At 40.6% G+C, this 17,073-nt stretch overlaps 1 protein-coding gene across 1 annotated transcript in view; it reads left to right on the forward strand.

Annotated features, from left to right (window-relative positions):
• Positions 1-1,717: 1,717 nt before the first annotated feature.
• LOC104034360 (uncharacterized) overlaps positions 1,718-17,073 on the forward strand; it is a 62,601-nt gene continuing 47,245 nt past the window's right edge. Inside the window, exons 1-8 of the mRNA XM_075709486.1 lie at positions 1,718-1,883; positions 2,242-2,342; positions 2,694-2,763; positions 3,636-3,766; positions 5,559-5,647; positions 8,355-8,454; positions 9,803-9,846; positions 11,040-11,117. Coding sequence (XP_075565601.1) covers positions 1,718-1,883; positions 2,242-2,342; positions 2,694-2,763; positions 3,636-3,766; positions 5,559-5,647; positions 8,355-8,454; positions 9,803-9,846; positions 11,040-11,117 — 779 coding nt within the window. The remainder of the gene's footprint in view (positions 1,884-2,241; positions 2,343-2,693; positions 2,764-3,635; positions 3,767-5,558; positions 5,648-8,354; positions 8,455-9,802; positions 9,847-11,039; positions 11,118-17,073) is intronic.

The following is a 17,073-nucleotide window of genomic DNA, read 5'->3' on the forward strand; positions in this document are numbered from 1 at the left end:
CCCATTGAGTCACGAGATTCAGAGTAGATGCCCTTGCTTTCGAAACTGGATGGAGCTTAGGTGCAGCTAGGTCCGTTCGTAGTCTCAGACTTGGGCAACAGTTTGTGTCGAAAGGACTGTACATGCAAAGTTTATGTAATGTTTCATTAGCATCAATTCAGCATGCAATCAAAGTTACCAAGACAAATCGAAGTTACCATACTACAAAGTTACACGCAATATTGGTCACTTACCAAAGATCTGCCATTGGCAGAAGGTCTCTCTGCCTCGAGGAGCAACCTTGAGAGGCATCCCAGCTCAAGGGGAGATCACCGCCATGCAGCCACGCTGCCTAGCAGGGAGAGCTCAAAGGAGGCTCACTTAGGCTGCCATATTTATAAGATAAAGTGGTAGGCTTGTAGTCATCTTGCATGCAATAGGAAAGCTATGCATGAGGCTCCTTGTATCCACAATTTTGTTCTTTGATAAATGAGACTTGGAAAAGCCACCCGCTATTCATGTGTTAACTGCATGATCCTGTTCCAAGCTCATGCACATCGATGCTCACTGTGTCACTCTGCTCCTTTGTGGGTTTTCAGAGAACAGCTTGAAACTAGAGGTGTTCTTGGCCCAGCTACGGCTCAGGCCTTTACCTCTTCTGGAGCCTGCACCAGACTGCTCAAGGGGTCAAGGGCATCCATCACATGTCTGGAGTCAGCTACGCATATATAATGGGTTTTTTTTCACACTGTGATTATTTGGATGTTTACTAGTTTATAGGGACTCAAAACCTGCAAGCTTTCAACATAATAATTAAATACTTTAATAATTTAATAATCAAAAGTCAGGTCATCTCTATGTGTAGGGAAACAACTTTTCTTTCTCTGTGACATCCTTGGTTCTGCCTGTTTAACTTAGGACAGTAACTGTTCATCACTTCTTAGGCACCGAGAAGCTTAGAAGATAGTGCTTTATGGCCTTTTTGCAATAGGAAAACATTGCACCTCCCTAAATAAACAACCAAGATCAACAATTTTCAAAAGCACTTATTGAAATATTTTCGGCATGGCTACTTTTTACACCAGTAAAACCACCTCTCGTCATCATATACTTAGTACTGTCAATGTTGCACTGAACGTTGTATTTTTCAGCATTCCTGCAAAGACACCGAATTTTGTTGTCGTGTCATTTGCAAGAGAGACTTCAAAACCCCTTAGAATCAAAATATACGTGTTAAGGGAGGCCTCGCAGTTACTGCATCAGATTAGCGTGTTAAGACTGATTCAGTCACACTCCTCGTCGCATCAGGCGGTGTGGATTTTCTGCAGGCGGGGGGTCACTCTGAAGTACCTCTACGTGATTAGCTCTCGGTGGGGACGTTCAGAGACAGCCCTCTGATCCAGGCTTCAGGACTGGGATATCGCTCCTCCTTATATACCGGGGAATTTGCTGGCTTGGTGACGTTTAACTCCTAGCCACTGGCTAGGAATTCAGTCCGGGACCTGCGAAGCCGCCCCGCTGCCTGCCGCTACCCGCGGAACAAAGCGGACCCAGCGGCGACCCCCACCGCTCCCGTCACTGTCCCAAACCAACTCGGGGCCCCTACACCCTCACCCCGCCCCTTTCCCCAGCCACCCCCGCAGGCCCCCGGCGCGGCCCCAGCAATCTCTTCGGCCGCGGCGGCGGGTTGGGCCGCGGCGGGCCAGGGGCGGTGCCCGTGAGCCCGCCCGCCGCCACCATGAGCTGCGCCGCGCTGCTGGGGCTCCGGGGGCCGCGGCTCCTGGGGGCCGCCGCCCGCCCGCCCCGCTGGAGCCGGCGGCGCAGCGGCGGCTGCGAGCCCCCGGCGGGCGCGGCCGTGCGCATCGGCTGCGCCTCGGGCTTCTGGGGGGACACGGCGGCTGCAGGTAGGCGGCGGCGGCGGCGGCTGCCCGCGGCGGCGGGGAGACCCGGCCGTGCGGCGGGGGCGGTCGCTGGGGCACCGAGGCCTGGCGAGGCGGCCTGGCGAGGCGGGCGGGCGGGCGGCGGCTGGTGGCGCCGCAAACGGCCCCGTTGCGTAAGCGGCCGGGCCGGGGCTGCCGCCGCACGCCCGGGCGGGGCGGGCCGCCCGCAAGGCCCTCACCAAGGGCAGGGGCGGGGCGGCCCGGCCCGCCTCGCCTCGGGGCCTGCCCCGCCGGCGCTGCCCCCAGCCTCGGGCAGCCCCCGGGCTGCGGCCGGGCCGGGGGTACCGCGGTGCTAACGGCGGGTTCTGCCCTGCCCCGCCAGTGCCGCAGCTGCTGTACGGAGGGAAGCTGGATTTCCTCGTCTTCGATTATCTCTCCGAGATCACCATGTCGCTGCTGGCCGCCGCCAAAGCCCGGTCTCCCGTAAGTAGCCGCCGGGAGCCGCTGCCCAGCCCCGGCGTGGCCCAGGCGGGAGGGCCGGGCTGGGCGGGCTGTAGCTGCCGAGAGCTCTCCTCCGGCCCAGAGCACCCCCGCAGCCTCTTTAAAACGTGTCACGTTATGGGGACGCGTTTGCTTTTGTATACTTCTTACTTGCATGTATTTATTCTTACATGTGCATTTCCATCTAGTAAAAGAGTTCACGTCCTTTTCTGTAGCATTCTCCAAACGTTTTCAGAGCTAGCTGTTCTTCCCTGTGTTCTCTTTTCTGTTACCCGCAAAAGGGATTAGGTTGACTTAACCATAACCAATGGTTACAGTTTTTAATTATTTCAGGTTTTGGGTTACACTCCGGATTTTGTCTCCGCTGCCATGGCTCCCTATATAAAAGATATTCACAGGAAAGGTACGCTACTCTTCATGTCAATCTGTATGTTAATCAAGTTCAGTTGCTTAGGTGGGTTTTGTATAGTTAGTCTTCCTATAAACAGCTGTTTTTCATCCCAGTGTTTTGCTGTCCTCTGGGAATAATGATGTAAAATATAAACATCAGCAAAAATCCTGTCATAATAGATGTGAAGTGCAGGTCTGATGGTGGCATTTAAATTGGGTTAATTTGAAACGCTTGCTGTAATTGTAACTATATACGTATATCTCTGTATTTGTTATTGTAGCTTTAATTTGTGAATGGAAGATTGCTTTACAGGTCTTTGTTAAAACGTGAGATCTAGATGTTTTCAGTGCAGTCTAAAAGTTTTTCAACATTCCCATATACTTCTGGAATATCACTTATTTTCTGATCACTTTTTTTCTGTTTACATTAGCATAGCTTCACAGCTTTCTGAGCTTGAAAAGATAAAGAGAATTATTTCTAAGTACCCAATACCTTCCTAACAGAGTCTGGAATTTGTAGAGATAGGCACCTATTTCTGCTAAAATGCAGTTGTTTGGGGAGCATGGATGCTGTTGTTCTGATGGAGTTGTTCTGATACAGTCTGTCTGCCTCATCATGTATGTCTTTTTGGTCACTTTCTCCTTCCATGCGTAAAGATGAGAAGTAGCTATAACAACTAGTTTTCTGTAAAGAATTCTGCATTGGCTTATTCCCATCCTTTCACAGATTAAACAGTGTTCATATTTTAATGTGGTTTTAGTACTTTACTTGATCAGATGTCTGACACCTTGCAGAGATGATATCTTGCTTGTATTTCAGCATACTTTAAGTTTTTAAAATTCAGGTGATTGTTGACGCTGCTGAACTTAATTTCTCTTGTTTAGGTGTTCGTGTCATCAGTAATGCTGGTGGAATTAATCCACTTGCTTGTGCAGCTGCCCTTCAGGAGGTGGCAAAGAAAGCAGATGTTGATTTGAAAATAGCTGTTGTTGCTGGAGATGACCTAATGAGTGAGGTATTCTACTTTGTCTTAAGGCTTAGTAGCATTGGGGAAATTATTTTAGTCTATATAGCATGAAGGTGGCATTTACTGTCCTGTAGGAACTTGTTTTGTGTATCTTTATGCAGTAGCCTTCTACTGTGAAAAGCATCTAAAAATTGTTGCTTCATTTTATTTTTTTTTTTTTTTTTAATGTATGAAAACAATTCTTGGCACATCTTATGTTTGGTGTGTGATGGGGGTGAATTTTATAAGACTGGATCTGCTGTTTATCTTTTTGAAGCCAACTGTGAATCTGATCTAAGGTCTGCTTGATCTTCAGCAGAAGCTAGGATGTGCTGTTACTTATTGGTTCTGTCTAAACTAAATAATCCTGTGTTAAATCTCTTAAATTTAAATGTGGGGTAGTTACTGCGTGTTCAAATGTTCATCCGTTCTAGTTGTTCTTAGTAGTTTACAGGCATTTCCTGTTGTTATTTTGTTTACAGGTAGCTGTTTTCCTAAGTAATTAGTTTATGGCTGGTGAGGTAATGTTAAGTGGGAGGATTGAAGTTTAACATTAAAAAAAAAAAAAAACAAAAAACCCAAACCCAACCCCCAAAAAAACCCCCACAAACCCCCCAAAAAACCCACCCAAAAAACCGCCTTGAAATCTAGGGATGAAATATATGGCTTTTTTTGAGTTTGAGGATGATGCTTTGTATATGAAGTCTGGTTGCGCAAAAAGTGTTGGCCATAACCTGAAAAGATACTGTGAAAACAGTGTATACATTGATTGTGGTTAAGAGGGGATAGGTTTGTACTACAGTTAAATGTCTGCCTGTAACTTTGAAAATTAAATTATCTGTGTAGGCTCTGTTACTCCTTGCATGCTATTGAATGTGGAAGATGGTCAAGTAAGATTCTTTATTTGCAAATTATGTGCAGTGCTCAGACTTCCTTTCAAGAAACTTCCATCCTACTGAAATTACTTTAGCATCAGTGGTTCAGAATTTCATTACTGGTACAACAGTGAAATGGTCATTATTTGAGCTTGGCGTGGACATTTCTCATCTGAAATGGATTATTTTCTATGCTATTGTCAGTACATGACTTAGAGGAACAAAAAAGAGACAGCTTCTACTGTCTACAGACAACTTTTACTGTTGATACCAAACAGCATAAATGACACTAGGAAATGTTATTTGTGGTATGGAGGATTTCGATCTTTACCACAGAATATGAAATTAATTCAAAGTGGAAGGTTTTTTCCCACGCTATAGATCCCCCCCTGTAACTAGCATTAGGCATTGAGCCTATGCAGTCACTGGCCCTTGGATCCACTGGTTTCCCAAGATGCCTAATGCACGGTCAAAAACACTGCCTGACCCCCGCCCCCCCCCTACCTCTCTGGAAACAGTGTATTCTAAGTATCACCTAAAGCTGCAGAATTAGCCTTGTTTTCTGGCCACACCATCAGTCATTGCTGTTGTGGCACATTTGTTTGCAGGGTTTGATTTATTCAGTCCTAACAGCAATTAAAGACAGTTTAAAAGCCTAGGGAATATACCAGTTTATGGTAGTTGATCATCTGTGCGTGGACTAGCATTCTTTAAAGACTGGCTTATTTTTCTGTGTGCTGGAAAACTATGGTTAAAAGTGTGTCTAGGGCTTTTAGCCATTCAACTGATTTGTACTGTTGCTAACTAATGACTATACTTTGCTTAGAATTGGTAGGAAGTGGATCTGTTGTCTGATACTAATAAAAGGCATACAGTAGATACTACAAAATACTCACAGATTTGGTGTTTTGTTTGTTTTCTAACAGAAAGAGAACCTAAAAGGAGCTGGTATCACTGATTTAGAGAGTGGCAAACAATTTCCAGAGAGCATTCATAGCATGAATGTGTATCTTGGGTGAGTTATTTTAAGAAGTTTTTATCATGGAAAAATAATTTTAACACATTGACTACACAAAATTACTTTGTTTTTTAAGTAGAACAACCTAGTATGTGAGGTTCACCTCTGCTTTATTCAGGCAACCAGAAAAAAAAAATTTTGTTTGTAACTTGTAAATAAATTTCTAATTCAGATCCTTGCCAGTTGTGACTCCTTAGTGTTACATCTCCTGTGAATCCTCAGGTTTTAGTTCAAGCCAGAATAGTTTAATTATAACAATCGCAAAAATCCTTTTTTGTATGCGCAGTATCCTGTTGCTGCATGGAGTAGTTGTTCAGGATGTTATCACTAGAAAAGTGCAACCGAGGAGTTAAAGTACTGGCACACACTCTGAGTGCTGTGGGAGGTTCCATTGTGCTGTGCTGGATTGAGTGTCAGGCTTTGTACCTTTGAAACTTTGAAAGCTGGCTTTCCAGGAGGATCACTGTTTTGAAAGATCTCCCTTACCTCCTTTATGATACTTAAGGCCTCCCATAAATCTCTAAGTGCAGGTGTTTTAGCTACCTGTTTGTGAACAGTCGTATTTTTCATTGTCACCATCACCTTCTTCAGATGAATCAATGTTAATCAAGGCTATGAAAGGGGAAGGACTGAGAAGTGGGGTGATGGTCAGGTGTTCCCAAAAAGCCAGTATCTCTTCCAGTTGATGATCATGGTTTTGCTTTTCCATCCTCCATGTCATATATATCACCCCTCATGTATTTCTGTTTGGTGTATTTCTAAAGTCTGTGCATGGAGTCCCCCCTCTTTTACATTAATCTTTATGGAAAAACTGCTGTGCTCTCTCTATCTTATCGTTATCATTGCACTTTCCAAAAAATGCATCACTGGCAGATAGCAGGGTATGGCTGTACCTAATACAGCATGTATTTTTCTCTGTAAAATAAGAACCTTTTAATAGATGAGTCTTTTTAAATTCATCTTCAGTGTTTTCTGTTGCTGGATTTTCTGTTTGTGAAATTTTGACTTGCAATGTTTGCAGATGATGAGTACCTGTAAATGAAATCTAAGAAATTATGTTTAAGATTTGTAATTGTGAGAAAGTGTTCATTCCAGTTCTGGTGATTCATGATTTATTCACAAATTAAAAAATCTATGCAAATCAAAGCAGAGAGGACAAAAGCAGGCTGAGGATGAGGCATCCTGTCTCTGCTTCATTAACAGATGCTAGAACAGCGGACTCTTGATTTTCTAATAAAAGTGGTATTTCTTTATGGGCCTCTTAATCTCAGTTGTAATGAAATGTAAAGCTATTACCAGCCTTTTAAATTAGTTGTTTCGTAAGTTACGTTTTTCTTGCAGTGGATGCTTGTTCATAAAGCAAATGACAAATTTACATATGCCTGTAAAACAAGTCAACATCAGAGTGTATTGGGTAAGATCTGTAAATTCTGTGGATAGTTCACTTTTAATTCCCTAAATCTGATGATGTTTACAGTTTGATTCTTGATTCAAGTGTGTAAACTCCATCTGAAAAATTTGCATTGGGGTATCACTCCTGAAGTGTTTCTTCTGTCCCTCCTGATTTGGGCTATTAGGAGTTCTGTGGACTGAGTTCATGTGCATTTTTAATAAGAGCCAAATGGCTTTATTTACTGCTTTTTAAAGGTAGTTAACACAGTTTTTCTGTCAGTATCCTGTATGTATGCAGTAACCCCATTTGTGCTTTTTACCTGTAACTGTTACTTAACACTATGCCCAGAGGTGTAAATTATTTCTGTGTGCTGTATATTTGCCTGTTGTTCTAGCTAGTATCCATTGGTTCGTGTAGCATTTTGGGGGGGGGGGGGGAAGTACATACATTTTATGTTTACATCACTAAGAAAATTTCTGTCTCTTCTAACTTACCTCTTGACAAGAACAGGGCTAAGTCTATAGAAGCTGTAGAGAAACAACTGATCTTGGTTTTGTTCTTCAAGGCACACAGTTTATGTGGTTTGTGTTTTCAAGCTGCCTGTTTCATGAAGAATAGAAGAATCCAGCAGCATGGGTTTAGAAGCCAGGAGCCACATGCCCTGGTCAAAGATTGCTCACTAAAGTGTATAAACTCGAGCGGTTCACCTGAGGGAATATTTTCAAGCCTGACTAATTTTGACTGGGCCAACTCTTACCTGAGCAATCTGGAAAATGCGTTGCCTGAGTTTCTTCAAAAATAATGACTGCACAGTGCTGCTCTTGAAGTTGGTTGATACTGCAACTTCAAAAAACACTTACGGAAATTGACCTGAAAGGTTTAAAATTGGAGGGCAAAGTCACCAAGCTTTCTCTGTGAAGAACATTGGTCTTTATACACTCACCTACAAATGAAATAAAAGTAATGAATCTCTGAAAGACAATTACTGTTTTCTGTTACTGATAATAAAAGTGACCCTCTATGCACTATGTTCAAGACAGTTTCTATAAGCATCAAGACAAGTGTTTGAATTATGTCATTCAGGTACCTGAATTTGATGAGGGTGTTCTGATGATTGCTTTTTCAAATAGTCTTGTTGTATATGCAAAATGACAAATTGGTTGTTAAAGTTGATTTAATCGATTTCCTGTGGGATTTTAAAGTGATTTTTATCCTGTGTCTGGCAGGGAACTGATTTTTTTTTTTTTTTTTTTTTTTAAAATGATACTTTAAAAAATAGAAGTACTTACTCTTGTGTTTTGTCACCTTTAGTGCAAGACCAATAAGCAGGGCTCTTGACCTTGGAGCTGATATTGTTGTGACAGGTAGATGCGTTGACAGTGGGATTGTATTAGGACCACTCATTCATTCTGTAAGTACAATTTAATTTCCATATGATAATGAACATATGTGAATGAATATTCAGCAATCATTGTCAGACAATTTTTGTTCCTTATGAAAATGTAGATACTAAATTAAAAATAATGAGCACCTTACTTTTTTTTTTTCTTTATGTGCATGAGAAGTTGCTAGCTTTCACTTTTCCTGAACTTACAGCAGGGATATTTATGAACCTGTGCATCATGAAGCTGGAAAGCGTTTTGGTGAAGTTAAGGAAGTCTTACCATGTTTCGCCAGTATTTCACTCTTGCTTCCCTCCCCCCGCTAAAATTTGGTGTGCAAGGTTAAGAAACTATATTTTTCTTTACCGCAAGGTGGCGATAGTAGAGCTCACTTTGGGTTGGGGGCGGGGGCACAAGAGGTGGTCTAAAGCACTGGTCTTTTTCGACGGGTAAGCAGTTCTTGGTTTAGGTAGGTGAGTTTCAGTGCAACATTTCTCAAATTCCTTGAATTTCAACAAATTATGCAAGCAGGATATGTGGTTTTCTGAAGTATTTTGAATAGGTTATACATTTTTGTGAATGACCACACACTGTGAAATAGGGAAGCTTTCCTTTGGTGCATATTTAAAAAAAAAATATGAGGGTATGTGTTAGTGTCTAATTATAAACATCCTTTCTAAAACATCATACTCTTCTGACTTCATGCATGTCAAACATTGTCTAATCTAGAATTAAACTTTACCATTTATAATTGCCATTATGACTTGTTATTTTATTCCTAGCTGTTTACAATCTCAAAATAGCTGTCAGTGTGTATTAGCTACTCCAGAGAGGCCTTATCTAATTTATTGAAAGGTTTTGGGGAGATTTCTGCTAAGTTCTAAATAAGAAACAATGAATATATTGCTTGCACAGTGTTGAACTTGGGAAAAATAATTTCTAAACAGAAAACATACTTCCAGTTTTTAAGGATGACCGGTAGTACTCCAGGAACTGATAATTTTCAAAAGCTGAAAAAACAATAGTGGTTTGTTTAAAAGACACAAAATAGGTACTAGACTTTTAAACCTCTGGGTTATACAAATTTTGGATAATATGAATATTGCATTTTTTGAAGAGGGTGTGACTGAGGATTTATATTTGTTTGGGTGTATTAATAAGAGGGACACTGAAATGCATCAGAGCTCTTTTACTAATTTACTGTATAGCAACTCAAATCCACGTACCGCGCCTGCCAATTATTGTTCTTTAAGATTTCTGCAGTTAAGTAAAAATATATCCAATGCATTGTTACTCAAAGCAGTGAACATACTATATGCAGTTTTCTGTACTATGTAAAACCTTTCTATGTGTAACATACTTATATTTTTCTTCTAGTTTGGCTGGAATAGGGATGAATTTGACTTGCTAGCTGCGGGAAGGTAAATGATATAAGAAGAAATGGGTAAATTTGTATTTCGTATTGTATAATGTCAGGATAACAACTTTTTAAGCACTTAGTGATTTTGCATATTATTGAATTCATTTATTTGAATGTTTTTGTTAGGGTTTGGGTTCTTTTTTGAGGCTCACTTAATACTCTCTTGTTTGGAATTGAAATTACAGAAACTTCATTCTGGAACCAATTTAAAATAACAAAATGAGGAAAGGAGTGAGTGATTTTATTTAACAGCTTAACTTTCTCTTCCTGTCCGTTTTGCGTCAAGAGATGAAATCTTACAGTACAGACCAGTGATTCCCAGCTTTTTCTGTTTGGCTGTCACTGTTGATAGTTGAGATGGTAGGAGGTCTTACTCTCAAAAATGCACAGAAAGAGATTCAGTCAGAGGTCAGCATCCTTGTATGGTTTTGCAGAAGCTCAGTGTCAGTATTCCTCTTTGCAAACCCTAGTTGTAAATCCTAAGGTTAGGAATCTGATACAGCAAGCATAGGGTAAAATTCTGTCGCCTGATTTAACTTTCTGCATCATCTGACTGCGTTGAAATCCTTAAAAATGAGTGACTGCTTACGTACCTGAATACAGTGAGTAGTAGTATGCTTGGACCTCCTCTTGCTTGAGAATAAATATGGAAAAAACCCTCCATCTCTGCTGAATTGGGGATGATAGAGAGATGAGGATTTTTCCCATAATTCTATTGAGTGTTTATGGACTATCACAATTAAAGATTTGAAAATCATAATACATATTCATAATGCCTTCCGTCATTCACATTACAAGTGAGATCACATAACTCTGCATTTAAAAATGACCTTTGCATATTTAGTTACACATAGTGCAGACTGCTAAGATACTGAATTTAGGTCAAGACTTCTCAAAATGACCAATGAAACTTGTTTTTTGGTGTCAGATAATCTTTTAGGTGTTAATTTTTTTCAGGAAATTAATTTGATTCTTCATGTAAAAGCTACTCCTTCCAACTCTTCTTATAGTCATCTTTCAGAATCTTGTTACGTTTAATGCGTAATTTATAAATGTATTGGATAACTATGGAGGAAAAAAAAATAGCATGTTCTGTTACTTAGCTTTATTTCCAGTGTACTATTATATTTTAAAGCTAGATTTATGCAACTCAATTTTACAGATTATATAGTTATTTGAATGCCATTTTCCCAGTCTTGCAGGTCACCTAATTGAATGTGGTGCTCAGTGTACGGGTGGAATATTCACCGATTGGCACACAGTACCAGACTGGTAGGTAACCATGACGTCAGCATGTATGTTTGTAGCGGACCAAAGATGAGGTTTCGTACTGTGTCTGTGTTGTGAAAACTGCTTCTACTTCATTCTTTTGTCGGGGGCAATATAGGCCTCTTGATATTTTTCTGCCTTAATGTTACTCTTCTACAAGGTCTGTTCTCCCTATTGCAGTTTTCCTTTCTGGTGAACTGGGGGGGTTTTTTGTTAACTTAAGAAGCAGATGATTTGACAAAAATTTTAGCCCTTTGATTTTTTTTTTTTTTCTTTTAGATTATTTTTCCTGTTACCTTTTTTATCATTTGCTTTTTGGAAAGATTTGTTACTGGCTTTCGTGTATGATTGTAATGGAAAGGACAGTATGCACATTTTGGATGCTGTTCATCAGTCTTCAGTTAGATCAGAGTTGCCTGCTGTTCAGTCACAAATTTTACGTAATCTGCTTTGGTAGGGATGAATGTATGCCACAGTCCTCTCCTGCTGTATGACCTCATCTCCACAAACATGTTGAGCTGTCAGTTCTTTCAAAAAGTTATGTGCGTATCTTGTGTTCGGACTTACTGAATTAGACTTTTGCGTAGGTCCTTCTGCCTGCTGAGAAGTACCACAAGGAAGGACTAATGTAGCCTGCTTTTGACAGACTCGTTTTTAAGAGTAGTTTAAAAGTATTTTGCATAGGATGGGTGATTCTGACTGCAGTTTATTCCCGTTTTCCTTGGGATGAGAGGGAGGAATCTTGTCCTGTGCAGTGTTAGGAGAAAGGCAGTGCTTCCTTTGCTTGATGGAGGAAGGGGCTGAAGAGCAGTGGGAGAGATACAGGAGAGAAGGGTGGCTTTCATCAGGCGTGTTCCTGCTCCCAAATTGGCCCTGGGAAGGAGGCCACTGGGTGCAGCCTGTGGTCCAGGTGGGTGAACCAGCAGGACACTGTGCCCGGCAACCTGAAGAGCCGCTCTCCCGCGTTAGTTCCCTAGGGCTGCCAAGCTTTTTTTCTCCTACTTGTAGTGACTGTTTCTGATTCAGAGCACGATCCTGAAAGATGTATTCTGCTTTTCTGAGTTCCTGGACACTGATGATTTACAGGTGAAGGCGCATATGGCATTGAAAGAAACAGGGTCAGACATTTCTTTTCCCCTATTAGAAGGCTACTGAACAAACTGCACTGACTCTTCACTGTTGTGTCCAATGGGAAATCAAATTAGAGCGTTGTAGTAATGAGACATTGTTCAGTTTGGAAATTTGTAACTGCTAATCTTATTCCTAATCTGATGTATCTCCTGATGATTTTATTGTGCTGTATCATGATAATTCCTTAAAATCTTCTGTAACTGTAATGCCAAAAGACCTCACTCTATAAAAGAATGAAAGAAAAAAGCAGAAAACTACTTTTCTTATTAAAATGTTTGGTAGTTCTTTATTTTTAAGGATTTTTCTGTGAGAAATGGCAGTCTGGTTTAAAAAAAAAAAAAGGAAGTTTGAGTATATTAAGCTATGAGATACTGGAGCGGGAGTAGCTAATTTTACAAACAAGTATACGTACAGTGTATATGCAGAGCTAAAACTGGTGTGTGTGTGTATAAAAGCCATATAATTGTGTCTAAAATCATAGTCTTGTGGCTTAGAGCTGACTGGTGCTGACTTGAGAAGTGTCAAGATACTAGAGAATGTAGAAGGTTAAGCACCCAATACTGCTCTGTTACCTTGTCCCCATTGATTGGCACATACTTCTGAACCGTGCATGATTGTATCCGTGCTAATATAACAGTAATTTATTTACTTTCACGTTAAGTCTACTAAAGAATTAATCATGGTGCCTTAAAACTAGTTGTTTTGTTTGCAAATTGAAAAAGTCTTAGGCATTTAATGGATTAAACTGTTGAAATAAAAGCATGTTACACATCAGCCTGTATGATAAACTCCTAAAACTAGTCAAAATAAAATCAAAGTAATGTGCGAGCTTTAATTTTCTATTTGGAGAGGCAGAGTAGGAGACTGACTGAAGTGGACTTCTTGTCCAGCATATCCATTTAGGATACCCAGGGGAAGGAGGGAGGAGAGATTTGGTAGAGAACTTCACTGTTTCCCCCCCGCCCTGATAAATAATTGTTTACTATATTTAGGCCCAAATGCATGAAGGGGAAATATTATGAAAGCTTTTGGGCTGTGGAAAAATGCATTTTCAATTTGATAGCTTAGTAGTAACCTGTTGACTCCTTAAGTTAAAGAAACTTGATGGGGTTAGGGGGGTTGTTATTTAGACACTCTGAATCTGTTTTCAATGCATGCAGATAATGCATTGCATAATAACGCACAATAATAATATGATAATGAATAGTTTCAATAATGCCCAAAACACACAATACCTGCTGCCACCAACATTGCTTATATTGCCAATAGGTCAACAGAGCTCTGACAGAGTTTGCAGAAGTTATTTGACTATAGTCTATTAATTTCTCCCTCATGTAGGAAAAGCTACATTTTTAGCAGTCTCCTGAAAGTAACTGTGCATGTAATTTAGATCTCAATAAATCATAGTGTGATGCATAAGGTTAAATCCAAACCAGCCCAACAAAGTCAGTAAATGTGGGGGGAAGAAGCCAAGTCAAATCTCTGTGTTTGTCATTAAAGTGCCATACGAATTTCTTACTACCGTGAGCGTGTTCATGTAGCCAAGACCACTTAATCGTCCGGCTCTGCAAACATTTCCTGGACCTTTATGCCAGCGCTTAAGAAAACCTGTCACAGCGTTTATGCTGTTTGCTGGTCACTAAACACTAGAGGGCAGTCTCTCTCTTTTCCTCACATCTTATTGCATGGGCTAGGTTTCGTTATGATTAGACTCAGGTCTTTTTTTGACTGGGTTTTTTTTCTCCCCAAGAACTGTAGTCCACGTTGCTCCTCTGTCTTTGGCTACTGAAAAGGTGTAACTGTACTGATAAGAAGGGCTGATGCTATGAGGTTTTTTAACTTGTAAACAAAAAAAAAAATTATCAAATTTTAGGCTTATAAACCTTATCTATTGTTTATGCATAAACAAAAATAATTAACTATGTAAACAAGAGCACTTTAAATTAAACTAAGTAAAGCCAGGCAAGTCAGAGCTCACATTCCATGCATATATTATTATGTCTCTGAGTATTGAGGCACTGGATTGGACCCACTTCATTCATCCAACATAGTTTTGTTGGTTTGTTTGGTTTTTTTTTAAATTTCATGAAATGTTTGATGCATACCACTTCTGGGAACTCAATTCCACTGCAGAAGGGTGCTTTGAGTCTTGGGAATGTTCATGTGGGTATATTGTGGCCATTGAATGGTTAGCTATTAAAACCTAAGCTATTCTTTCTTTTTCTTTGTTGTCTTGGTAATGTGAGTTTTTAATGTAAAATGAGTAATGTGCATGTAGTTGATAGAAGTCAGACTTAGTTGATTTCTGTCTGCTGACCTAAGGCACTGAGATTTTTTTAATTGTGCTGGGTGTATCTCCTTAATGTATTTGACTTAAAGGCAGGAATCTTGAAGCTGTAAAGTTCCGTCCAGTTTTCATGAAAACGGGCAGACAGGTAGAGGGGATAGATGCTGTTTACTTTTCCAGTGAGAGGAAGGCTGCTTGACTCACCTCTTGGGTGGATTCTGATGTTTAGCAGAGAAAATGTAAGAAACCATTAGTTCAGTTTATAGAAGACTGATGTGCATTCTTAAATGACTGATTTTAAGTGAATGTTATAAAAAAAGGCACTTATTCCTCTTCTGTTATTTGCGTAGTAATCTACGTCAGCAGACGGTCAGAAGAAATTATAATATATTACTGCTTCCTATTTAATGTCTAGTGCATAGTGCTCAACAGGGAATTCATGCAATGTATCAAAATGAACCATGATGCCAGAACTATATTGATAATGTACAGCTCTGTATTTAATTTCATTTAACCCCAGACATCGCTGTCTCTTACTATTATTTAGTGTCAGTGGGTGATTAGTACATTGTTTTGTTTTGTTTTGAAATGCAGGAGGGAATAAACTAATGCTGATCAGTAGAGTAATCATTTTGAGGAGATGATAAACAGTGACAGTTTGCCCTAAGCCAAGAGTGTACAATGGTTGAGACTGCATAATCCTCTGGCCTGGGATGACCAAAAGGGTAAGTCAATAGTTGTAGTCTCTTAAAGGCTGGATCCAGATTGCTTAATTTGGGACTTGAACAGAATCCAGCATGCAAGTCCCACTCAGCAATGTGGAACGCCTTTTTCTCTGTAGCACCATCTCTTCCAGGCAGCTGAAAACACCAGGCAGCCTGTCTGATTGGTCTGAAATTGTCTAGACATTAAGAGTTTACATACAGTGCATATTCTGAAATGCCCTAGTCAGAGGAGATAAGTGATGCAATCAGTAAATTTTGCTTAAATCAGAATTGCAGAAGTTAGGAAAGATGTTGGTACCTACATGTAAAGAGATGCTTATACCTTACCCATAAGTTTGTGCTGGTCTTGCCTGACACGTTAGCAGTTTTGAAATGGTTGTAAAAACACTGCCAGAAGTGGTAGCAGTTTCTATGTTTTGCCTAATAGCATTGCAGTTAAAATACATGCCCAGGGAGTTGAGGAGCTTGTCTTGGAGCTCTCCTCAGCATGACGGTCATTGAGTTACATGCCAGGAAACTGCATGAGCTGTAAAGCTGAAAGTTCATACCGCAGCCTTCTTGGACCCTGGTTCACTTCCATGTCACACGCATTGCTGTGGCTTTTTTGGTTTTTGTTTTCTTTCTTGCAACATCTTCCCCTGCAAGTAAATGTACTACACTAACTGTCCCATCTTTTGTTGCCAGTAATCTGCTCAGTCTGCCAGTAGTGGCCAGAATGAGATACTTGAGGGGTTTGGCACCTTATGAGGGAAGAAATACCCATTTTACCTCACACAATGTCTTTCTCCCTGAGCCAAACAGGACCCAGTACTGATCACAGATTTTACTTTTTTTGTAATGCAAATGGTGTAAGATATGCGGCAAAACAAGAAGGCAGCCTATCTTCATGGCTGCACAGAGGTTGGTTGGATAGTGCATTGTCCCAGAGTAGACAGAGAGGACATCTCTGCTTAGACAGTTCATGTTATCAGCTGTGACATGCCTTTGTTATTGAAGGGTGCTACTTTGGATGCCATGACTGTAGTTGCTGCTGAAGTTCAAGTTCATAGTTCTGTGTTTTAACTCCTTTCCTAACACTGTACAAAATTACAACTTGGCTGTGGGTTATGGCCAGTGTAAAGTTGGCATGTTCCAGAGCGGATGTTATATAGTCTGTAGTTACTCAGCAAAAACTACTAGTGAATTGGGCAAAGAGTTACTTCTTTCAGTGGAAGTGCTGATCAAGGTGATGGTGTGATCATAGTACCTGTGGTATGTGCTAGGATACCCCATCGAGGTAGCTGTTGCTGCTAGTGAGCTCTAGTGCCAGCTTTAAGTAGCTGTCACTTGACTGAATCATGCCATGGGGGTGACTTAGCCCAGTTTGTTTCCAAGCTGAAAGTTAGTTTTAAGTCATGCCTTTTAGCAGTATACAAAATAAATTTTTCCCTTAACCTGTATCAACATATGCATGCTTATTACAGGCATCTGCTGTGAGGTAGTATAGGATGTATGTATTTTCCCAGTCGTCCAGTTAGAATACAGATGGAATCCAGGGGCTTCTTGCTCAATTCATTGCATCTCTGTGTTTGAATTGTTAAAAAGTGAGGGAAGCTTTCAGAGCTGGTGTGACCTGGGTGAACAGACATCTTCTGCAACTAACTGAGCATTCAGGAATGTTCATTGGGTGGTGCCGGACCTTGAGGAGGAAACATCCTTAGCACTTATCTCAGATGAAGGTAAAAAGTCTTCCTTGATACTTTCACTGACTGTTGAAACAGAGTAACAATGAGATGACCAAAGAGTAAGTCACTGGTTGTAGTGTTCTTTTCATTGA

The sequence above is a fragment of the Pelecanus crispus genome, chromosome 4, assembly GCF_030463565.1.
Source record: "Pelecanus crispus isolate bPelCri1 chromosome 4, bPelCri1.pri, whole genome shotgun sequence".
Lineage (NCBI taxonomy): Eukaryota > Metazoa > Chordata > Aves > Pelecaniformes > Pelecanidae > Pelecanus > Pelecanus crispus.